General features: G+C 53.4%; 1 protein-coding gene across 2 annotated transcripts; it reads right to left on the bottom strand.

Moving 5' to 3' along the window:
* Positions 1-695: 695 nt before the first annotated feature.
* Positions 696-24,974, bottom strand: HDAC11 (histone deacetylase 11). 2 transcript variants are annotated; one of them, XM_012472497.2, is made up of 10 exons: positions 24,931-24,974; positions 23,890-24,038; positions 21,043-21,143; positions 8,358-8,474; positions 7,298-7,340; positions 4,877-4,953; positions 3,737-3,799; positions 2,708-2,804; positions 1,723-1,901; positions 696-1,525 (listed from the first exon to the last, which is right to left on the bottom strand). In XM_012472497.2, coding segments are annotated over exons 1-10 (1,044 nt in total). In that variant the 5' UTR covers positions 24,933-24,974; the 3' UTR covers positions 696-1,309. The 2 variants fall into 2 exon arrangements, with proteins under 2 accessions (XP_012327920.1, XP_012327924.1); XM_012472501.3 differs by lacking the exon at positions 24,931-24,974 and adding an exon at positions 24,222-24,342.
* Between the last annotated feature and the right edge of the window lie 157 nt (positions 24,975-25,131).

Here is a 25,131-nt window from a genome sequence, read left to right as displayed (position 1 = left end):
CCTGCAGCAGAGGGAGCATGAGGCAGGCTGGGAGACAGTGGAAGCCCCCGCACTGTAATGAACACAAGTCCTGTAGGGGGCTGATGGAGCAGGGACACCTCCGTGGACCCACTTTCCCTCCCCAGCCCTGATTTGGTCAGGGCCACAGCCGCTGGCTAGCAGGAGCGGATGCTCCCTGCATACTTCCTGGAGGGCCCTGAATGTTCCCATCAGAGTAGGGCTGGGGAACAGGTCAGAAGCCCGGCCCACCTGGGGGCCCTGGGCACAGAGAGGGATCGGGGCCTGGGCACTTTGGTGGGGCCAGCAGAGGCCACAGCCCCACCCAGGGCCCTGCCCTGGCCACCTATGCTCACTACCCCCAGGCCAGGATAGAGATCCTTGCTGCCCTCTCCCCAGGAAGCCCTGCGCCGCCTCACCAGTGCCTGGGTCCCTCCCAGACCTGGCTTGACCACCAGCCTGCATCCCTGATTTATACCTGCAAGCCTGGCCTGCCCATGTCCCCCACCCTTCTTCTGCCCCCTTCCCACCTGGGTCAGCAGCCCCCTGGAGGTTCCAGGGCTGAGGCCTGTCCCTGAGCTAAGAATTCCACCCCCAAAACCTGCCCCTTGCACTGAACAGGACAGACTGCTGCCAAAGCAGGGATCTGGGGGCTGCAGGTCTTCCCCACCTTCACCCCCACAGATAGGCCTGGGAAGGCAAGTCCAGACCTTGCTTTATTGAGGGTGAACCCCACCTGTACCCCTTTCTGACCGCCCCTCACATCCAGGCCCAGGCTTCCCACCTGCTGCCTGGGAACCAGGCCCACCTGGAGACCTAGCCCCAGCATCTTCCAGGCCATCCACACCAGTGCCCACAGCTCTTCAGCTCTGGGGCAAAGAGGATAGCAAATCCCACGATCAAGGGTAGGGAGGGAGACCCAGTCAGGATGGAGGTGGAAGCTTCCTCACTCTGACCTGGGTCTGCCATTCTCTGGAACACCCCAAGCCCAGGACCCTCGCTGTGCCTAGGATCTCACCTGTCCTCCCTGATTCTCAGTGAACTGCCTGCCTCCCTGGGCCCATGGGCCCGTGACTCCATGTGGGTCCCCCTGGGACACAGGCTCTGCCTTCTGCCCCCACCCATAGAGGCCTCCAGCCCCTCTGGCATCCAGTGGGGAAAAGTGGAGGAAGGGCCAGCTCCAGGCCCCAGCCAGGGATGGCCCTGCCCCTCCATGCTCGCTGAAGGCTGCCTCCACCACCCCGAGAGGTTAGAAACAAAAAGCACTAAGGGGCGGATAGGCGGGGCCAAGTGACAGGCAGGGCAGCGAGGGTCAGGGCACTGCAGGGGGAAGCAGCAGGGTATCTGAGTTCTGTGCCGAGATGCTGGGTGACTCAGGCCCAATGAGCCCCAGGCCAAACAGATTAAGGATGGAGTCAGCAATGATGCGGGCTGTGCGCTTCTGGTACCCGCCTGAGGTCACCATGAGGATGGGCACCTGGCGGCCACGGACCATCCGGAACACCAGTTCATCCCGCTTCACGACGCCCTATTGAGGGAAGAGGAGGGTGACTCAGGCAGGCCGGACCCCCATGGTGTCACGAAGTCCTGCTGCAGGGCTAGCCTTGCTCCAGACTGCTATTGCTTCAGCCCATCTCCTCCCTGACATGAGGCAGCCCAACCTTTCCTGCTGCTGCTGAGTCCACAGAGCGGACCCTCCCTGCGGCCCCCAGGGTCAGGACGTACCGCTGGGCTGATGGACAGTCCCCCAAGGCGGTCCCCCTCAAGGATGTCAGTGCCTGCGTTGTATACCACCACGTCGGGCAGGTGCTCCTGGAGGGCCTTCTCAATGTTCCTCTCCACCTTAACCAGGTACTCATCATCCTCTGTGCCCCATTCCAGCTCCACCTTCCGCCTGATGGCCTCTGGGAGGGAGACATGGATAGCTTCAATTTGCAGAGAAGGGAAACTGAGGCTCAGAACAAGACTGTGGACACAAGGCAAGACTGGAAACTGGTCTGTCGGATTCTGGCACTGCTCGACCTCATGCCACCCAAAACTAAGCTGAAAAGGGCACTGAGAGGTACAAAAAGGGGACTCAAAGGAGAGGAGGGGCATTGGGGCCAAAACACTGCCCTGGGGGTGTGGAGATCCATGTCAGCAATGTCAGATTTCACTGCCTCCGCCGGGCCTTGCCTACACATGTGGATCCCCTGCCCTGCCCTCAAGCCCAGGCTCAGCACCTGTGAGGTTCCATTCAGAAACTGGTCCCTTGGGCCATATCAGCTGCTGTCATATCCACACCAGACTCACCACCGGTGCAAAAATGTCCCCTACCTGCGAAGGTGGGAGCCCTGTTTTCAGATCTCATCTGAGAGTCTTTGCCTTTGACTGATGAGTTTAATGCACTTTCATTTTAACTATTATGCGTGAATTTATTTCTTATTTTATATTTTCAAATTTATTCAATTTTTTCTTTTTTTTCTTTCATCCTTTCCTGTTTTTTTGCCAGGCAGATGCATGTTTTTTGGACAGGGTTATGTGATCTTGGGTGGGCTGAGTGACTTCTCTAGGACTCAGTTTCCTCATCTGTAAGATGGAAAGGATCCCCTCATAGGGATGCTATGAACCACTGTGGTGGCTTCTGCAGGGCCTAGCAGGCAGGAGATACACAGGAGAGCAACTCATCCACAAGGACGCACTCAGGACCAGGGGAGGGGCGGCAGCTTACGCTTGGCAAAGCGGTCCCCGGGGTAGATGTGGCGGTTGTAGACATCCATGATGTACACGCGCTTGTCGTCCATGAAGTCTCGCTCGTGCCCGTTGCCCTGTGGGGAGGTCACAGTAGCCACTCTTGGGCAGGTGCCCTAGGCAAGATGGGGGCTCCGCCACCCTGCCTCAGGAAACTCCCCATGTGCCAGGGCAGCAGGGCCTGCTCTCAGGGGCAGTGGGTCTCATGGCTGTTAAGGGGCAGGGCTGGGATTCAACCTCAAAACCAGGCCCCGGAACCTTCCAGCATGAGCTTGAGCAAGCCCAGCCCTCTTAGGTGCCCTATCAGAGGAAGAAATCCTGCTCTGCCACCCTCTCAAGTCTGTGGTGGGACTGGTTGGGATCAGGAATGTGAAAAGCAAGCTGTAAAAGACTGCACATGTGACCTGGCTCAGGAGCTCAGGGTCACATGAACCCAAGGCAGGGCCCCAACTACCATAAAGCCACAGCAGTAGCACTGTGAGGGGGTGCACCAGGTCCCTTCCCCATATGACCAGAGGCACTGGCCTTGTTAGGGGTCCTGAGGAGGAGGTAACCCTCTGCTTTGACGCTTTACTCCCTAGGTGCTGAGTTCTTAAATGGGGACCCCAGGTGCCCGAGCCACCCTGAAGCCATGTGTGTGGCCATCTGCCCGAGGGGCAGGTCCCGGTGCTCAGCAGGTATAGGCAGGGGGCAGTGCCCCAAATTATTCGTAAGCAATGGGGAGCCGCAGCAGAGCTCTGTGTATGACAGCAGTCCCATCAAGGTAGGCTTCAGGAAGAACCTCGTGTGGCACAGTCAGGAGGCGGGAGGGAGGACCCTCGGGAGCAAGGAGGACTCACTGTCCTGGACACAGCGACAAAGACAGACCCTCCATTTGTAACCCAAGAGACAGAAGACAGAAGCTGTGAGAGCCGTGGGGACATGAGGAGGGAGACTCTCCTTCCCTGTGGAGATTCTGGAACTAGGGGCATCAGGTACCCCAAAAGTCCAGCCCCTGTAGGGCACTCACCTGATGGGCATCAAGATCAATGATGGTAGCCCTGGAGATGCCCTCCACACGCTCAAACAGAAACTGCCAAGGAGGAGAGGGTAGACATGAGGACCTGGGCAGGCCAGAGGACCCAGCCCTACAGCAACTCCCAGCTGGCTGGTAAGGGGCGAGGCAGGGGGCATAATGCTTGTGGGTAATCAGGCCACCCAGCAAAGATGTCACTTGCCAGGGAGAGCTGTGCAGCTCCAGCTGTGGGGCTCCATGTGTGCATGCAGGAGGTGGTCAGGGAAGGCTTCCTGGAGGAGGTGGCATGTCCTGAAGGGTCATAGGTCAGGAGGCGAGTGAGTCACTCAGGCCCTGGATTTTCCCAGATCCCCTAGGAAATGTGTGGGGGTTAAGGAGATAATCCACACGGCCCTGAGACTTCATCTAACCTCTCCCTCATCCTACAAGGCCAAGTCCTAAATGCTCCCTCTTCCAGGAAGCCTTCATTCCCTACCCCTCTTCCCCAGGAAGGTCTCCTGTGCTTCCCCTTTCTCCTAACGGCCTGCCTCCCGCATTAGTCTATGTGCACTGTGAGAGCAGGGACACATGGGAACAGGTCAGCCTGTTCCTGATGCCCAGCACGAGGCTAGGCACAGAGTGGCCGGGGAGCTGTAGGGCCCCACAGACCAGAAGCTAGAGCCAGCTCTGCCCCTGCTAGCTGCATGCCCTCACCTCTGTGAGCCCCAGCCTGCATGTCTGAGAGGATTCAGGGAGTGAGTCCTGGAGCACAGCACGGGTTGAAGCATGCAGAAGTGCCCGCTGCTATCAGCGCCATCACTTTCCACTCCGTACTCCCTTTGCAGTCATGCCCTTCTTCCTACAACTTAATATGTAGCTATGCAGTAGATCCTGGCCCTGTCTAGTCCCCTGGCTCTGTGGGAGGCTGGAATAACTCCCTTCCACCACAAGCAACCCTTCTAAGCACCATGGAAGAGGAGCGAGTGTCAGATCTGGATTCTGTTCCAGCCTGGCTGAGCAACCCAGACTAACCCCCTCCCTGCTCCAGCAGAAGCCCCTTGTCTATAATTCAAGGTGAGAACAGTTAATTAGGAGCTGTGGGGAGGATTCCAGGGGGGCTCTTGGAGGCAAGACCCCATATGCTTATAGACACACCTTGATGGCGAGCGTGATGTCCGCATAGGCACAGAAGCCCCCACCTCGGTCACTGGAGCAATGGTGGAAGCCACCCCCTGCAAAGGGCAGAGAGCAGTGCTGCTCAGAGCCAGGCTCCCAGGCTTAGTCCAGGAGTTCCTCCATCCCTTCACCTCCCCCAGCATCCTCCCTGCTCAGCATCAGGGACCGGTGCCTCGGACTCTGGGTTGGCAAACTGAACTGAGTGCCGGGACACGTCACCATCCCGAGGACAGAAGGCAGCCATCTCTTCACAGTGTCCCCAGCAAGTCCCCAGTGCCGACTCATACCCCCAAACGACAGAGAGCTCATCATTCCCGAGGCAGAAAGCTGCTCCTTGTCCCCACCAAGCTGGGCCTGCCTTCATGTGTGGCTCCCCACACCAGGAAAAAGTGGTGGCATGGGGTCTGTGCAGATTCTGCCAGTGGCCAAAGGGGATGGTCAGGAAGGGCACCCTCTGCTGGTCATGACTGCCCACAGCCACGAGGAGGGCCCTAGAGCTCAGGATCCATCACCCTTCAACCCTGAGAGAGCCTCAGAGCCCCAGGGCCCAGAGACCCCTTCCCCTGCAGCCCCTGGGATGGCCTGAGTTGCAGGGGCCCTCTGAAATGGAGCTCAACAACTGCCCCGACACACAGTGTGCAGCTGGCCCCATGAAACCAGGAACTTGCCCCTCCCACCCCCTAGGAGGCTACTGTTGGCTCGTAGTGATGAATGACAGCCACAGTGAACACCTGACTGGGCACTGAGCTGGGCACTAGTCTCACCATCCTCATTTTACAGATAAGGAGACTGAGGCACAGAGGTCAGCAACTTGCCCAGGGTCACACAGCCAGGTAACAGCAGAACCAGGATCAAACCTAGGGTGGATCAGGACCCAGGCTCTTAACCTCTACCAGGCAGTAACACCTGCCACGGGGAGAGCCATGCGGGCCACCTCAGAACCCCGCTGTAGACATGCAGGGCACAGATCACTCCTGGGTTTGTGCAGCAGAGTACCATAACATCATCACTATGCCAGGCTGAATGCCAGGCATCTGGTGATAGCAAAATGGAAGAGACCCAGCCCCTGCAGAGTGAGGCTCCCCCAACTCTGGAGTGGCCCAGGGTGGCCACTCCCTTGCAGAGCTCACAGCCAAAGGCTGGGGGGCCCTGCCTCGGGGCTCTGCACAAGCCACTAGGCATCTCTCCATGTCCATTTCCTCATCAGTAAGACAGGCCTGACGATTATGCCCAGCTCAAATAAGAGTCTGGGTGAAGGCCAGGAGTGGTGGCTCGTGCCTGTAATCCCAGCACTTTGGGAGGCCAAAGCGGGCAGATCACCTGAGGTCGGGAGTTTGAGATCAGCCTGACCAACATGGAGAAACCTTGTCTCTACTAAAAATACAAAATTAGCTGGGCATAATGGTGCATGCCTGTCATCCCAGCTACTCCAGGAGGCTGAGGCAGGAGAATCGCTTGAACCCGGTAGGCGGAGGTTGCAGTGAGCCAAAATTGTACCATTGCACTCTAGCCTGGGCAACAAGAGCAGAACTCCATCTCAAAAAAAAAAAAAAAAAAAAAAAGGGAGGCCGAGGTGGGTGGATCACAAGGTCAACAGATCAAATCCATCCTGGCTAACATGGTGAAATTCCGTCTCTACTAAAAATATATAAATTAGCTGGGCATGGTGCCATGCGCCTGTAGTCCCAGCTACTCGGGAGGCTGAGGGAGGAGAATCGCTTGAACCCAGGAGATGGAGGTTGCAGTGAGCTGAGATTGCGCCATTGCACTCCAGTCTGGTGACAGAGTGAGACTCCACCTCAAAAAAAAAACCAAAAAAAAACGATGTGAGTGAAAAAGAGCTTTGCAAACTGTCAAGGGCTGTGCCTGCAGGAGGAACAATGACAGGGATAAGGGAGACTCGTGTGCAGCCCTCCCATGAGCCAATCTTGTGGGAGAGTCAAAGGGGCTGGGGAGCACAGGCCCTCCAGACCCTTGACAAGGTGGTGGTATTGACCCCAGGTGTGTCTACCCAACCCAACATGACCCAGCTTCTGTGGGCTGTCCTGGTGGAGTCCTTCAGGGAAACCACAAGGCAGGTTTCACACCATGCAGAACTGCCCAGGGATGGCACAGGCTCTCTGGAAGGGTACAAAGGCAGGGCTGGGGAGCCACTCGGGGACCTCCTTAGACAAGGATTCCATGTCAGATGGAGAAACTGGTCAGTTCCTCCCAGGTACTAGGAGGCTACACATCCACCTCCAGGCCACTCCACAAGGAGGCTAGGGTAGCCTGGGGACACCAGAGCCACTGAACTCACAGCTGCCACCTCCAGGGATCCTCCTGCCTTCCCCTAGCCCCCTTTCAGGCCAGTTCCACCAAGCCCAGCTGGACATTCCCAAGGACATTCCCAGCACTCACCCACATTGATGGCCCAGCCTCGTTCCACGGCCAGCTTCCCCGCCTTTAAAGACAAGCAGATGGTGAGGGGCACAGGCAGCCGATTCTCCACTCATTCATTCACTGATTCATACTCATTCCATAAACACTGCTTCTAGTCAGCTCTAGGTGAAGGATGTGCTACAAGGTAGGGGTGTAGAAAGAACTCCCTACCCCAAGCAACAGTCCAGGAGTGCAAGACTGACTGGCATATGAGATGCACAGTGCATAAGCACGTTTGCAATTGTGCAAGGAAACTGGAAGAAATAAAAGTATGTATCGTCCATCACATATGAGCTGACAGTAATTTTGACATGGCTTTTAAAGGGAAAATAGGCAAAGTTTTGCTCATAGAAATATAGTAGACTGGACCAGGCGCGGTGGCTCACGGCTGTAATCCCAACACTTTGGAAGGCCGAGGCGGGTGGATCACGAGGTCAGGAATTCAAAACCATCCTGGTCAACATGGTAAAACCCCGTCTCTACTAAAAATACAAAAATTAGCTGGAAATGATGGCGCATGCCTGTAGTCCCAGCTACTCAGGAGGCTGAGGTGAGAGAATCACTTGAACCTGGGAGGAGGAGGTTGCAGTGAGCCAAGATCATGCCACTGCACTTCTGCCTGGGCAACAGAGTGAGAAGAAAAAAAGAAGAAAGAAATAAGAAAGAAAGAGAGAAAGAGAGAGAAAGAAAGAAGAAAGAAAGAAAAAGGAAGAGAAAGAAGGAAAGAAAGAAAGAAATTTGGGGGGGTGCATTAGAGTCATAGTGCTAGGATATCTGCTTTGGTGGCTGGAGAGATATGTTATATATTAGCAATTATAGTAACCAACAGTAGGTCATAGGAAAAGGAACAATGAGAATTCTATGTCTCAAAAGGGAAAAAAAGGCTTTTGGAGAAAGGGTCATTGTTGCTGAGCCTCGAGGAATATTTAAGATTCTGTTCAACTACTAAGTGGGAGGAAGACATTCCAGGGCAAAGGAGGTGAGAAGGACCCAGGGGTATGGGGGCTCCCAGCCCGGCCATGCCCCGTCCCCCACCTACCATTATGGTTCCTCCTGTCTGGGTCCGAAGGGGCCTCAGCACCTTCCTCTGCACAAGGAAGTTGGGGAGAAAGATGACAGGGGGGATTTCTGTGATGGTAGCAACAGCAAAGGACCACTGCGGAAAAAGACACGGGCTGTTGGCCTTCGTTGCCCCACCCCGAGGCAACCCGTGGGAAATCAGATCCCCGGGAAATGCCTTGAGGACAGTTTCCAGGTGCCCTTGGGTGAACTCCCTGGTCAAGCACACTTCCTTTGGTAGAAATGAGAGCCAGAGCCACAACCCTACCAGTCGCCTGCCAAGCTCTGGGCTCAGTAAAGAGCAGTTTGCACCATGCATTTCTTAAAGGGTTGACCGGGATTTCCCAGGTTTCTAAGGCCCTTGGCTGCCCTCTTGTGCCTAGAACAGGAGCTGCAGAGAGTTTCAAGTCAGCAGTGCAGGCCTAGGACTGCTTTGGGAGAACAAACTGGTCCAGACCACCCACTGTACAAAAGAGTAGCAGGGAGGCCCAGGCAGGGAGGATCTTCCCAAAGCCACACAGTGAGTCACTGACAGAGCCTGGACTGGAGCACTGGCCTCTTGCTCGCTTGCACTGCACTGCCTCTTTGTCCTCAGGAATCACACCTTCCTGGCAAAAGAAATGCACTGCCCTTACCTCCAGCTGTTGAGGCTGGGGGGTCTACGGTACCTGAAAGGCATTTGCACTAAGACCAGGACAGAGTGTGCTCCATGACCTCCAAGTCCACCAGGTAAACATCCATGGCACTGGTTGCCCAGCTGCACCCAAACCCCAAGCCATATCCTGGCTAAAAAGGCGTCCCTGCTCCCCACCCACCTGAGACAGAGCCACTCATTTTGTAAATATTTACTAAGTGCCTGCTAGGTGCCCCAGGTGGGCACTGACGGGCCCATCCTCATGCCAGGACAGTTGCAGGTGCTTACTTGCAGTGTGATGAGCATGGTGACGAACTGGGTGGGGGTTAGAGAGGCTTTCTGGGGGAGGTGGCATCTGCAGGAGGTGAAGAGTGAATAGCAGTTATCTAGATGCAGAGGTCAAAGGAAAAAGGTGACTGTGGGCAGAGAAGTGAGTCCATGATCCAGAGGAGGTGGGAGCAGCTGGAACAGGGCAGACTGAGCTTATAACACAGGGCCTAGTCTGCTAGCACAGGCTCACACATTGTCATCAGAGCAGTAGGGAGCCATAGATGGTGCTATCCCAAGCTGCTCTAGCTGTAGCAAGGAGAACCGATTAGGGGAACAAGAATAGAAGCAGCAGCCCCAGGGAGGAAGCGTGAGATAAGGAGGCTCTGGGGTGGTAAGAGCAGGTGTTAGCAGGCAGCAGGTGGGGACAGGGAGGGAGGGCCCAGGTATCAAGTCTGGGGCCTGTGAGGGTAATGGCGCTCAGAGGTGAACCTGAAGCAGGGTACAGAGAAGGCACTAGGTTCTGCTCTCCATGGGCCAACTCAGCCCCTGGGGCAGCCAGGTGAGACAGCTGAGGTTTAAGTGAGGCTGGAGATCAGAACAGGGGCAGGAGAGTGGGAGGTGAAAGGCTGGGTCGGGACTGTAGGACTCCCGTGCTGAAGGGCAAGGCCCAGACAGAGAGCCCCTGGGGATAATTGAGGGCTTCCCTGGGACAGGGTGAGGCGTGGAAAGACCTGAGGTACGGTGCTCAGGAGGCCAGAGGGAGAGAGGGTGGCTGGAAGGAGCGGGTGGAGGGAGGCACCAAAGCTGCCGAGACATTCCATGAGAGGGAAGTGGGAAGTGTGGCCACAGCATTCATCAACCGGGAGGAGGAGTTTTAGAATGGGAGACCCGAGCATATTTAATGATGGAGAGTAGGCAGCAGGGAGGGAGAGGGTGGCCAGGGATGGTGTGATGGCAGAGTGGGGGATGAACCTCGGAGGGCCAGGAGGTGCCAGAGCCAGGCCACTCGGGACCAGGCAGGAAGCAGGACACACCCTAGGTCAGGCCCCAGGAGGGGCCTCAGGGCTTAGGCCCTGGCCACCAGGGCAGGCCTTCTTTTGTGGTGCTGGGGAATGCCTGTGGCCACCGGCCCAGGCCGGCAAGGGCGGCTGAAGGCTGGGGAAGCTGGCATCACTCCCTCACTCTGGTGGAGAAGCCAGTGAGCAGGGTCCCATTTGTGGTCCGGAAGGAGAGGTGCCCATGGGGCACCACTTCCACAAGCCCAGGCCCTCTGGCTGTAACATGGAGGCATCGTGGGGCCTGGGAAGGGGTGACAGTTTAAGAGCTGGGACCAGGACGGCCGGACAGCTGCAGGACACACCCGTGTGTGTGTATGTGTGTGCACAGGTATGTGCATGTACGTGTATGTATGTGTGTGTGGTACGGGACAGACCCAGAGAAAAAGTCCCTGCCCGAGGTCATCGGCTCCTCTTGTTCACCACACCCATCCCACTGCCCAGCACAGGCCCCATATGCAGCCGGCATGGAACCATGGTTTTCCATGAATGAATGAACAAACAAATGAGCCACTGCAGGAGCACATGGAGTCACGGCCTCCCTCCCTCCCTTGGGAAGCCAGCAGGGGACAGACTGGAAGACAATGAAGCCGAGAGGTGCATCATGGACACAAACCACGAGAAAGGCATCCTCTCGCGTGCTCCACAGCTACGGGTCTCGCACACCACTCCTAGAGAAGGCTCCCACCGGCAAGTCGTTTGAGAAGTCTGGCTTATGAGGCCTGCCTCCTGGAGATTCGCAGCACACCCTGGCATGCTAAAGGCTCTGAGAAGTTCCACAGCAAACAATCCTCTCTAACTTTGCTTCCCCTAGGATTTCCCATACCCTCTGACCAGTGTCAGAAAGTCTGCCTGCCCTCTTTGCTTTTTAAGTCACACACACTAACCTTCTGCAAAGCTGCAGTGGCATGGGACACACTTGGGAACCTCAAAGAGGTTCCTTGGTATCCTCCACAGACTGCGCCTGACCAAGGGCCAGGTGCAGCCACCCAGGAGCATGTGTGGGACTTGGCCAGCAGGACCAGTCCCTACAGGAGAAAGTACGTGTGTTTGCTGTGCCACTGTTCCTGGGAGATGAGCCCTTCGGGGGAGCAGCAGCTTTGGACAGCAAAGAGGAGGCTGGCACTTGGGCCTTCTCCTGGTCAGCAGTGGTTTCTGCACAAGGCAGTGATGCGGCTAACAACACCCTAGACCAGAGCCATCTAATCCCGTCAGCCACAGCTGGCTACTTATGAATGATCGTAAATTCATCAATATTTTTAAAAATCCAAGTTTTGTTCCTCAGTTACACTCTCCATAATTCAAGATCCGTGTGCGGCCAGTGGCAACTGGATGGCACAGAGCAGATCTGAGCATTTCCATCATTGCGGAAGGTTCCACAGGGCAGCACTGCTCTAGAAAAATAACCCATCAGTGGCTGAGGTGAGAAATAAACAGAGCAGGCGGGGCAGACTAGTGGCGGGGCCCTGGGTGAGGGGAGACGGGGCAGACCAGTGGCGGGGCCCTGGGTGAGGGGAGAAGAGAAAAGAGGGACTGGACAAGAGCAGGCTCTGTGTGGTCAGAGGTGGCGGCAGGTAGGAGGAGCTCAGGGCACCACCAGGTGACATCTGGAGATTCACTTTCTGACCAAGACTTCCAGGGATAAGCCCTCAAGGGAGCTGTGGATGGGGACAGTGTGGGGGTGCAGTTCTGCTGACAGATACCTTATCTGGGACTACAGCAGGCTGCAGGAGGACTGCCCAGATCTGCCTGCAGTTCAGACTCCCTGATAGCCTCATCCTGGGCAAGGGCACTGGGCCAGGCTAGGACTGAGGTGGACAGGCTTAGAAGTCCCCCAGAGTCAAACTGGTTCAACTCTGGGTTCTGCCACAGGCTACGTGAATTTAGGCTTCACTTCTCTGTGCCTGTCGCATCCACGAAACAAGGCTTTGGATGAGGACTTAGATGTGGAAACCAGTTAGAGACGTCTGTCCTCACCGTCTAATCTAAGATACCCCTACCCGGCCAGGCACTGTGGCTCACACCGGTAATCCCAGCACTGTGAGAGGCTGAGGCAAATGGATGACTTGAGGTCCAGAGTTCACAACCAGCCTGGCCAACATGGTGAAATCTGGTCTCCATTAAAAACACAAAAATTAGCTAGGTGTGGTAGTAGGCGCCTGCAATCCCAGCCACTCAGGAGGCTGAGGCAGGAGAATCGATTGAACCTTGAGGGGGCGGAGGTTGCAGTGAGCCAAGGTTGTGCCACTGCACTCCAGCCTGGGCAACAGAGTGAGACTCTGTCTCAAAAAAAAAAAATGCCCCCACCCAGGGCCCCCTGGAGCCCACACCTTGGCTTCATCTTCCCACACAGCATTTCTCTCCCTGAGGCTACAGACTGTCCCGATTAGTATCTATCTCCCTCAAAAGGATGCTAGCTTCAGGAGGACAGCACGCGTTCTGCTCACTGCTATGTGGACAGTGCCGAGGCCATGCCTGGCACACAGGAGGTGCTGGCCGTGCATGCTTTGATCCCCTTTTATGGCTGGTGCACCAGAGCCCTTCTCCTGACGGAGGCCACCTCACCTGCACCATCCCGAGAGAGTCACGACTGATAAGGGGCTTTATTAGCCATGCCACATTCTTCTGGGCAGGGCAACCCTGTGGTGACATTTACACCCCAGAGTTCTCCATGGAATCAGGGTGAGGAGCTCAGGGCACCACCAGGTGACATCTGGACATTCACTTTCTGACCAATGAGTGTTGGTCAGAAAGCGAATCTTCCAAACCCATATCTGTGCCCAACTGCTCACTCTACCCACTCCCCACTGCCTGCATCTCTTGCAGGTTTCACCTAAAATCGCCTGCACCATTTCAGATTCTGCTTCGAGAGATGTGGTTCTCAGACCAGCAGCATCCACGGCACTTGAGAATGTGTTAGAAATGAAGATTCCCAGTCTCTACCCAAAACTACCCAGAGTTTCTGGGGAGGGGCCCAGCTATCTGCTGGAACAAGCCATCCAGGTGTTTTGGACACTTGCTTGGGTTTGACAGGCACCATTCTAGGGAACCTGACCTAAGGCAGTGCTGGGTGAATGAACACACTATGTGAGCATGGGAGATCTGCCCCAGACTGATGCCACCACGTGCCAAAGGGCATGGCCTGCATCTGACCAGGTAACAGGGCCTCTATACTTCGTTAGCCTCTAAGGGACACCACAGAGAGCAGGACATCCCTGGGGCTGGCCACACCTCTGGGACCTAATGCCCCATCCACTTAGCTCCGTAAGCTTCCACCTTCCAGACGCCTGGTTTCCTCAGGCAGACCCCCTGCCTTCAGAGGTTCAAACCAAGAACTGTTGTCAGGGAAGAGATAGGCTGCAACCTCCCTAGGGCCTCCACTGCTTGCTTTAGGTGGGTCCTTTCTACTAGTAGAAGGGGAGCAAAAGCAGAGAAGGGGAAAACATGATCTCTCAGCTGATACACAAAAAGCCTTTGACAAAAGTCAACAGCCTTTCATGATAAAACCACTCAACAAACTAACAACAGGAGGGAACTCCCTCAACATGATAAAAGGCATAAAAAAATGTAACCCCACAGCTGACATTATACTCAACCGTGAATGACTGAAAGCCTTCTGTCTAAGATCAGGAACAAGACAAGGATGCCTGCTCCACTACTGCTATTCAACATAGTACTGGAAGTTCCAATCAGAAAAATTAGACAAGAAAAAGAAATACAAGGTATCCAAACTGGAAAGGAAGCTACCTCTATTCACAAATGGTATGATTTATAAATAGAGGAGCCTAAAGAATACACATACACACACACACACACACACACACACACACACACAAAAAAAAAAACTATTAAAGCTAAGAAACAGGCCAGGTACAGTGGCTCACACCTGTAATCCCAGCACTTTAGGAGGCCAAGGTGGGCAGATCACGAGGTCAAGAGATCAAGACCATCTTGGCCAACACGATGAAACCCCATCTCTACTAAAAATACAAAAATTAGTTGGGCATGGGGGTGTGTGCCTCTAGTCCTAGCTGCTCGGGAGGCTGAGGCAAAAGAATCGCTTGAATCTAGGAGGCAGAGGTTGCAGTAAGCCAAGATCGTGCCACTGCACTCCAGCCTGGAGACAGAGCAAGACTCCGTCTCAAAAAAAAAAAAAAAAAAAAAAAGCTAAGAAACAAATTCAGCAAAGTTGAATGTTACAAGATCAACACATAAAAATCAGTTGTATTTCCATACAACAATCTCATTTATAATAACATCAAAAAGAATAAAATGCATGGGAATAGATTTAATCAAGAGATGCAAGATCCCATGTTCATGGATTGAAAAACAAAATATCGTTAAGATGGCAAAACTCCCCAAATAAATTTACTCAATGCAATTCCTGTCAAAATCCCAACGCCTTTTTTGCAAAAAAAATGGAACTTGATGCTATAATTCACATGGAATCTCAAGGGACCTCAAATAGCCAAAACAGTCTTAAAAATGAACAGAGTTGGAGGCCTCACAATTACAAATTTCAAAGTTTCCTCCAAAGCCACAATAACCACAGTAAGCCACAGTAACAATACCAAAATAGTGTGGTATTGACATAAGAACAGATATATAGATCAAATGAATAGAACTGGCCGGGCACAGTGGCTCACACGTGCCTGTAATCCCAGCACTTTGGGAGGCTGAGGTGAGCAGATCACTTGAGGTCAGGAATTCAGGACCAGCCTGGCCAACATGGCAAAACCCCGACTCTACCAAAAAACACAAAAATTAGCCAGGCATGGTGGCACATGCCTGTAGTTCCAGCTACCTGGGAGGTTGAGGTGGGAGAATTGCTTGAACCCAAGAGATGGAGGTTGCAGTTAGCCAAGATGAAGCCACTGCACTCCAGTCTGGGCTGTCAAAAGAGTCCAACCCTTTCTTAAACAAACCAAAGAAATGAATAGAATTGAGAGTCCAGAAATAAATCCATACATCTATGGCCAATTGATTTTCTACAAAGGTACCAAGACCATTCAATGGAGGGAAAAACAGCCTAACAAATGGTGCTGGGAGAACTGGATATCCTGGTACAAAACAATGAAGTTGGACTCGCCTCACACATATACAAAAATTAACTCAAAATTTATCAAGACCTAAATATAACTTAAAACTATAAAACTCTTAGAAGAAAATACATGACCTTGGGTTTGGCAATGGATTCTTAGATCCATTGCCAAAAGAAAAGGAACAAAGGAAAAAATAGATAAGTTGGACTTCAGCAAAATTAAAAAATTTGGGGTATCAAAGGACACTATCAAAAAAATACAACCCACAGAATGGGAGGAGTTATTTACAAATCGTATGGTATTCAGAATATATAAAGAACCCTACAACTCAACAAAGAGCCATTAAAAATGGGCAAAGGACTTAAACAAACATTTCTCCAAATGAGATATACAAATAGCCAACAAGCACATGAAAAGATCCTCAGTGTTAATTAGCCATTAGGGAAATGCAAATTAAAACCATGAGATACCACTTCACACCCAGTAAGATGGCCACACTGGAAAAAAAATAAACAGAAAATAACAAGCATTGAAAAGAATGTGGAGAAGTTCGGACCCTGTTACATTACTGGTGGAAATGGTGCAGCCTCTATGGAAATCACCTTGATGGTTTTTCAGAAAATTAAACAGAATTGCTATGTGGCCCAGCAATTCTACTCCTAGGTGTATACCTCAAATAACTGAAAACAGGTGTTCTAATAAATACTCTTATGCACATGTTTACAGCAATACTACTCACAACGGCCAAAAGGTCAATAAACTAATGAATGGATAAACAAAACGCAGTGTTTTACAATGGAATATCATTCAGCTGTATAAAGGAATAAAGTACTGATACATGCTACAACACAACACAGATGAACGTTGAAAACTGTGCTGAGATAAGCCAGACACAAAAGGTCACACATTATATGATTCCATGTATATGAAATATCCAGGATAGGCAAATCCACAGAGACAGAACGCAGATAAGTGATTACCAAGGGGACTTAAGTGGGATGAATGGGGAGCAACTGTTTAAAGGGCACAGGGTTTCCTTTTGGAGTGATAAAAATGTTTGGAACTAGAGGTGATGGTTGCACCACTTTGTGAATGAACTAAACGCCACTGAGCTGTACACTTTACAATGATTAATGGCTAATTTTGTTATATGAATCTTACCACAATAAAAAAAATGTTTTTTAAAGGAGAGAGGAGCCCCCTCAGGGAAGAAGAGAAAGAGAGCTGGAGACCAAGAGGAGCTCATTCCCCTAGAGACTCCTCAGGGTCCCTCCAGGTGCTCCACAGAGCTGTGGTCTGTGTCTCCTCTCCCACGCTTTACTGGAACTCACGGGAGATAGTTCTGCCCTGGGCCCTTTGCACTTGCTGTTCCTTCTGCTTGGAATGCCCTTCCCCAGATGACCACACCACCCACTCACCCACTCCCTTCCTGTCTGTGATCCCATGTCACCTGCGATCACAGGTAGTAAGCTCTTTCCTGACTCCTGATTTAAAACTGCCGTCCTCTCACCAGCAATCCCTGCCTCTTTCCTGCTGTCCCTTCCTTTCCTCAAGATACTCAGCACCGTCTAACATATTATCTCATTACTTATGACATTTATTGTCTGACTCTCCCACCTAAATGCCAGCTTCACCAAAAAAGGTCTGTTGCTCCGTCCCATCCCTGCAGCACCTAGATCACAGAGTGGTACCCTCTGAGCACTTGCTGGATCCATGCATCCTAAGCACCGCCCAGTGCAAAGTGTACAGGGGCAAGATGTCAGACACTGCTCAGCACTAACCCACACTCCATGGCAAACTGTCACCTGAGAATCAACTAAAGGCAAGAGCCCAGTGCTGGCGTGCTGGGGTGCTGGGGAGCTCAACAGCCCCCCTCACAGGAGCCAACTCTGGACCTTGCACACAGTAGGAGCTTGATAAACATGGGTTTCCCTGAATTGACATCATCTTGCAAACATCAAGCTCCTGCTTCTCCTTCAGTGCCCTGTTTATTAAGTATCAAAGGCCACACCAGTGCAGAGTCAGACATGAGCCCCAGCAGGGGTTGGAGGCCGAATGGGATGAGGCAGGGGAGGGGGTGGATGTTACACAACACACACAGAATGATCAGGAAAAAGCAGCCTGAGAAACATGCAGGACTCTCCAGGGCACTCTCTGGGTGCCCACAGCAGAGGAAGGAGAAAAGAAACATTGCAGACATCTGCGAGAGGTGGGAGATGTTCCTGAGCTGCCCCCTAGGTGCCAGATGATGTCTGAAACAGGCTTGGTCCCACCTGGACAGCAAGGACATATCACACCACATCACCCTCCTGCTGAAAACCCTCTTGTGACTGGCCCGGGTCCCTGGAACACAATATGCACTCCTCCCACAGTCTGTAAGAGACCCTGTAAGTCCTGGGGCTCTGGCCTCCCTACTGCACTGTGTACAAGTGCAATGTTTTATTCCCTTCCATCTGGCCTCCCAAGCATTCTTCGCCCCTTTGGGAGACCAAGTCTCCTCCACCCTCCAGGCCTGGGACTCTGAAACATTCTTCCTTCAAAGCTATATATGAGGGCCAGGAGTGGTGGCTTACGCCTGTAATCCCATCACTTGGGGAGGCCGAGGTAGATGGATTGCTGGAGGTCAGGAGTTCAAGACCAGCATGGCCAACATGGTGAAACTCCACCTCTACTAAAAATACAAAAAATAGCCGGGTGTGGTGGCAGCCACCTGTAATCCTAGCTACTTGGAAGGCTACAGGAGAATCACTTGAACCTGGAAGTGATGGTTACTGTGAGCCAAAATCCAATCACTGCACTCCAGCCTGAGCGACGAAGCAAGACTCCATCTCAAAAATTAAAAAATAAAAAAAAGCTATACATGAGTATCACCTGCTCCTTTGTTTAGTCTCAACTCAAACATCACCTCCTCTGTGAAGCCCTCCCTGACCACCCAGTTACTCTCTATTTTTCACTTTCTTCATAGCCCTTGGTGCTCTCTGAAATGCTCCTGGGTAGCTGCTTCCTTAACTTTAATCTTCACAACTCAAATGCAAATCCATGATGTGTGCTCTCTGTACTCAGCACACAGCTGATGTTCAATACAGATGTGTTGAATGACTACTTCCTCACCTTCATAGGTGCTGTAGAAACCATCATGTTTCTCCTTTTGCTCTGGTTTCCAGGGAGCTCCAAGCCAAATATGCAGCTGGATCACCATCTTGGTTGACTTTTTCAGTTACCTGAATTCTCCTCCTGCCCCCAACCTCAGTTTTCTTCTTGGGACTCTATCTGTTAATACTTTTATTTTTTTAAGAGACAGTCTCACTCTGTCACACCAGCTGGAGTGCAGTGGTGCAATCATAGCTCACTGCAGCCTCAAACTCCTGGGCTCAAGGTCTCCTGCCTCAGGCTTCCAAGTAGCTGGGACTACAGGTGCATGCCACCACACCCAGCTATTCTGTATTATTATATATCACATAGTAAGCTGCTTTCAGGCTTTTGGAGGACCAAGCCCAGGCATGCAGCCTGCCCTACACAGTTCCCCTGAAGGCTCCTCGGATGCACAGGGTCCTGGAACCTAGGCCCCACCCCCAACCTGGTTCACTAACACCCTGGCCCCATTCTGCTCTGGTTTCTCCCGGCCCCAGCTGAGCGCCTCCTGTCTCTGCCTTCCCCTCACCCTCGGGACTCTGGCAGCCATGTGCTCCTGGCTCAGCCCTAGGCTGTGGACTGTGACCACGCATGCCTAGGGAAACCAGGGCAGCCGAGCACTGGGCTTCCTGCCAAGGCCTCACACCCCTCTCTCTCCCAGGAGCCAGGTTTCAACCTCTTCCTGGTAATCTTTCATGAGCTCACACTGTCGTGGCCCCATCTAGAATTCTCACAGCTCCAGCTGGAGTCGGGGAGCAGGGAGGCAGCAGCCCTGACTGGGAACCTAGAAGACTGGCCTGGATGGCCTGACAGGGGTCTCCCCAAGGCCTGGCCAACTTCCCAGGTGACCTTGAGCGAGTGCAGCCCCTTTCTGGGCCTAGGCTTTTCCACCTGTGGAGCAGAGGGGCCTGCCGGCCTCAGACATCTACTGTGGCTCTGAGTCTAAGGTGAGCCCAGCCAGGGAGCCTGGGGGTCGGGGCTCCCACACTCTTGGGGCAGATAACCTAAGGCATCCCTGACCTTGCTCCCACCAAGGCAGGCTGGCAGCTCCAGATTCTGATGCAAGCCCCTGACCCAACCTCCCTCTGTTCCCACAAAGAGCACTGAACCGAATGCCTTGGCCCTCAGAACCTCAGCCACTAAAGGGAGCTGTGTCCTCCCCTGGAAAAAAGGTCACAAGCAGGCAGCCAGTGTGCCTAGTTTGGTCTATAGGTGGGCTTTTACAATCTTACAATGAATGCTACATTAAGAAATCAGGGCCGGGCGCGGTGGCTCATGCCTGTAATCCCAGCACTATGGGAGGCCAAGGTGGGTGATCACCTGGGGTCAGGAGTTCGAGACCAGCCTGGCCAACATGGTGAAACCCTGTCTCTACTAAAAATACAAAAATTAGCCAGGCACAGTGGCAGGTACCTGTAATCCCAGCTACTCGGAAGGCTTGGGCAGGAAAATTGTTTGAACCCAGGAGGCAGAGGTTACAGTGAGCTGAGATCATACCACTGCACTCCAGCCTGGGCAACAAGAGCGAGACTCTGTCTCAAAAAAAAAAAAAAAAAAAATCAGGAAATGTCACTTAATAATCTGGATTCCTGGCTTCTCTTTGAAGACCAGGTGCTCTGGCCATGCCAGGCCCACAGTGGAGCTGAGTAGCAGCCCCTTGGGAAGGGGCAGGAGTTCTCCAATTCACCCCAGACTCTACCACCGGCCCTCCCACTTGATTCTGTTCGCTGCTGAGCCCTGAGGTTCCAAATTAGTTTTTAGACCAACAATTTTCAACAAATCTTTAACAGAAGTCCTTAGACCAGAGTTTTAAACTTCAGCCCAATATAAAAAACAGGGTGGGTGCAGTGGCTCACACCTGTAAACCCAGTACTTTGAGAGGCGGAGGTGGGCAGATCACCTGAGGTCAGGAGTTCGAGACCAGCCTGGCCAACATGGCAAAACCCCATCTCTACTAAAATACAAAGAAATTAGCCAGGCATGGTGGCATGTGCTTGTAATCCCAGCTACTCACTCAAGAGGGTGAGGCAGGAGAATTGCTTGAACCTGGGAGGCGGAGGTTGCAGTGAGCCGCGATCACGCCACTGCACTCCAGGCTGAGTGACAGAGCAAGACTCCATCATAAAAACAAAAATAAAAAAACACAAATGAACAAACAAACAAAAACAGGTCAAAGTGAAAGAGCTATGGTTGGATGAGGACAGGGGCTGGGCTCCCTGAGGCCTGTCCAGGGAGCACAGATTGAAAGTCATACTGTGGAAGCCTGAAACTTCTATGAAGGCTTTCATACACCTTGGAGAAGGGGAGGTCACCACCCTCATAGTGGCCTGGACCAAATTGAGGTCTGCCTTTTTATGACCTCGCTCCTTCTCTTGGGGATCACAGACTCCCATGTTCCCCCAAGACTAGGGACATGAATGGGTGCCCTGTGAGGCTGTGCTTCCCCAGGCTGAGCTGCCTCTTGCCTCTGGCCAGTCCTGGCTAGCAGCCCCCGCCCCAGGCCCACAGACCCCCAGGCCCGCCGTCCTGTACCTTGAGCTCGTTAAGATAGCGCCTCGTGTGCACCACCAGCAGGTCCTCCTCCGAGGCCTCCCGTGCCTCCACCAGCATGCTGTCAGACAGAAGCTTCTCTTCTGAAACCACAGAGGGAGCACCCTGCTTCCCCGCTGACCTCAAGGCCAGGGCCAGCCCCAGACCCTCCTACAGGCTTCAGACTTGGCATCTGGCAGCCTGCCCCCCCCACCACCACCCCAGGGGTAGGTGGGCACTGCTGGCTTGTGGTCCTTCTGAGAAGGGGCAGCCTCTCCAGCCATTGTGGACAGTGGACAGTGCCTCTGGCCAGGGAGCACTGAACATTGTACACACAGCGATCCCGTGTTTCCCAAGCCACTGATAGTCACAAGGAGAGATCAGGTGTGCCAGGCAATCTTCAGAGACAGGTGGCACAAGGGGCAGAGATGTTGACCCTCAGAGTGAGAAAAACTCTTCTTAGGAATTCTCTCTTCACCTTTTTATCCCTTTTGTTTTTCCCCTTTAAAGAGACAGGATCTTGGCCTGGTGTGGTGGCTCGCGCCTGTAATCCCAACACTTTGGGATGCTGAGGCAGGTAGATCACTTGAGCCCAGGAGTTTAAGACCAGCCTAGGCAACATAGTGAGATCTAATCTCTACAAAATGTCAAAAAATGAGGTAGGAGGATCACTTGAGCCAGGGAGGTTGAGGCTGCAATGAGCTGTGATTGTGCCACTGCACTCTAGCCTGGGTGATGGGAGTGAGACCCTATCTTAATAAACAAACAAATAAATAAATGTGAGACAAGGTCTTGCTCTGTAGCCCAGGCTGGAGTGCCGTGGGACAACCATAGCTCACCACAGCCTCCAGCTCCTGGGCTCGAGCGATCCTCCTGCCTCAGCATTTCAAGTAGCTAGGACTATAGGTGCATACCACCACCCCCAGCAAGGTGTTTTATTTTTATTTTGTAGAGACAGGGTCTTGCTATGTTGCCCAAGCTGGTCTCAAACTCCTGGCCTCAAGCGATTCCCCAGCCTTGGCCTCCCAGAGTGCTGGGATTACAGGCATGAACCACTGCACCTGGCCTCCCTCCACCTTCTGATGACATCAAGGGAGGCTCAGTGAGGCATGGCCTCCCAACACCTGCCTGTGCTTTGCTCATCTTCCTTTTGAACCAGCAGTCAGTCTCATAGCCTGCAGGCAATAGTAACCACCTGAATTAAATTAAACTGCTGTTTTCATTGCATTTCTTTTTTTACCATGACCTATTTATGGCAAGTGAAATTGCCTTTTCCCATTTTGATGACATAATGTTTCCTTTTAAAACAAGTGTTTTTGTTGTTGTTTTTAGACAAAATGTGCTCCATTTTGCAAAAGAAGAAACTGAGGCTGAGAGCAGAAAGTGCCCTAGGGCACTGTGAGAACTGGACCATGATGCTCTGGGTTCTAGGGAAATCTTTCAATGAGTCACCCCTAGTAACTAACCCTTGTAGAATCAACTAGTTCCATACATTTTCCACATATAGCTCCAGCCAGGGCACCTCTCCCAGAACACCTCTCCCAGAACATTCCATGGTCCCCACTGCCTTCAGGCACAGGATCAGCTCCTTTCCTGGCACAGCATCTGAGGCCATCTGCTACATGGCCCCTGCATCCCCTCCATCCTCAGAGGAGAGAGGAGGGAACTCAGGCCAACTGCTGGCTCTGAAACGAAGGAGAGGAGGAACCCTTCTGTTGAGCTACTTGGCGATGCAGGAGCCCAAGGGGAGCAATGGGGAGCACTACTCCAGCTGATCATGCTGGAGACACAGCCTGAGGACTGTGTTTAGGAAGGCAAGAGAACAGCAAGGTGGGAGGTGGGCTGGCTCCACTCACCTCGCCAGGACTCTCACCATCGCCACACACCACCTGTGCTCTTTTCTACTCAAAATTTTTCTTGGAACTCTCATTCTGGTTATGATTGCAGATGGAAAGTTAGTATCGCTTGCCATAAATAGAAGTTAAACAAGAAAAGAAATACAATAGTAGCAAGGTTATTGATCTCCAATTCAGTCCTATATTCTGCAAGACACAGAGCCTGAGGCTTGCTCTAGACTTGTTAAAAAGGGAGATGGGCTTAGGTATTAAGATGGGCTAGCGCCAAAGTGAAATTTATACACAGTGTGATCACAAGGGTTGTGTGATTTTAAAATGTTCAGAGCTGCATCTGATGCCAGGTAACATCTCCTACTTTCCTCAATTAAAGAACCCCTGATACAGGAAACAAGGGGAATATTTATGCACCAGCCTATGGTGATGCCTCAATTTCCCACCTAAATCAGGCCCCTTGATCACAAACCACAGTTAAAACGATGTGCTCTCCAAAGTATCATTTTGCTCAGGGGGATGAGCCCTAAAGGTGGGGCACCTGGAGCTCCGAGTTCCAAACCCAACTCTGACTCTTAGTAGCTGTGTGACTGTGAGTATGTTTCCCAACCTTTCTGGTCCCCAACTTCCCCCACGTGTAATCAAGCGGGTTGGGGTGGAGGTGCTCTACCTCCTGACTCTCTAAACCTCAGGGAATGGACTCCTCCAAGCTTCACCTTCCCTGTGCCCATCAGTAATCAGCTGCCCTTCCTCTAGGCCTCTTGGGCAGATGCAGGACTTAGGTCCACAGGATGGGAAGCCAAGGAGAGTCTGAGTCAGGGACATCATATGGTGCTTAGGTGTCTGTGTTGGAAATACCCTTTTGGGCAGAAGCATGGGTGTAAGGCAGTCCGTGAGCTAAAACTGAAGATGGAAGAGCCTGAGGCTTATGGTGGGTATGAGGACGGAGAGGGCAGGTGGCTTGGAAGAAGCAGATGAGAGTCCAAGGGGGGCCCTTCCATACCTTTTAGGAAATTGATCACTTTGCCCCATTTTCCAGCATCAAAGGGATGCAGCTTCTCCAGGCCCATGAAGGTGATGTTGTAGCGCGGCGAGTACACGATTGGCCAGCGTGTCTCTGGCACATGCTGGTACAGCTGGGTTGTGTGTAGCCTACCGTGTGGAAAAGGACAGAGGCACAGCTGGGGCAGCCTCAGCAGAAAGCAGCTCCCTCCCGAGCCCGCCGGGATTGACCCACCATCCTTCGCCCAATACCACTAGCCCCTCAGCCACAGAGAAGGGCCACTCAACAACAGCTGTTTACACTGGCTGTCCTTCCACAAACCCAGTTCCAACCTGGTCCTCACAGCAGCCCTGGGGGGTAGGCATCACAATTGCATCAGAGGTTCAGAGAGCAGACCAGGTGTGCCCAAGGTCACAGGGCAGGTCTGCGGAGAAGCAGGCGTGCACTCATGTGTGTCTGGCTGCAAGGCCTCCGCGCTTCACCTCTGCACTGCAATCATTGCCCCCACAGCTGTGTGGCCCTAGGCCCGGGCTGCAAAATGTGTAGCTGTTGTGAGGACTCCGAGAATGCAACTGAGGAGCTGAGCACAGCAAGCGCTCAGAAACGCTAGTAGGGACCCAATGGGAGCCAGGGCAGGGGGCCCTTGGCCCCGCCGCGCGACTGACCCCTCCCATCACACCCAGGCAATCGTCACCCAGGGACAGAAATCAGCCCCAGTGGCTGCCGCCGTGGGGGCGTCCGCGCAGCCGGGGGGCCGGGCAGCGCAGACGTCAGACCTGCGCACATCGCCCGCCCGCTCCTGGTCCGGGCCCGCAGCCGGCGCGCGTCCCTCGGGCCACCGAACAGGGGCGCGGGGCTGGCCTGGCGCGCCGGGAGGGCCTAGAAGCACCCGGCCCCAGCGTCCCTCACCCGCAAACCTGGACCCTCACCTGGCGCGCCCTCCCGGCCGCCCCCGCCCTCGCGCGCCTGCCCACCGGGACCCCTGGGAGCCCCCGAGCTGGCCTGGGCGTCCCACCCTCGCCCTCGCCCCGCGGCACTCACATCCCGAGGCCGGCCCTCCCAGCGCTGGTCGCGGCTTCGCGACCGGGCGGGGCGGGGAGGGGCGGGGCGCGGGTGGGGCCCGCCCAGTACACGCCCCCGGGCCCGAACGCGTCCTCTGGGGGCGGAGCTCCGGCCGACTTGACCCGCCCCGCCGGTACCTGCGTCACAGAGGTCCCGCCCTCAGGAAGGCCACCCCCAACG

This window comes from Aotus nancymaae, unplaced genomic scaffold (assembly GCF_030222135.1).
Source record: "Aotus nancymaae isolate 86718 unplaced genomic scaffold, 86718_ANA_hifiasm-v0.15.2.pri h1tg000046l, whole genome shotgun sequence".
Lineage (NCBI taxonomy): Eukaryota > Metazoa > Chordata > Mammalia > Primates > Aotidae > Aotus > Aotus nancymaae.
Note: the sequence above shows the minus strand (reverse complement) of the source record. Positions and strands in the feature narration are given on the sequence as shown.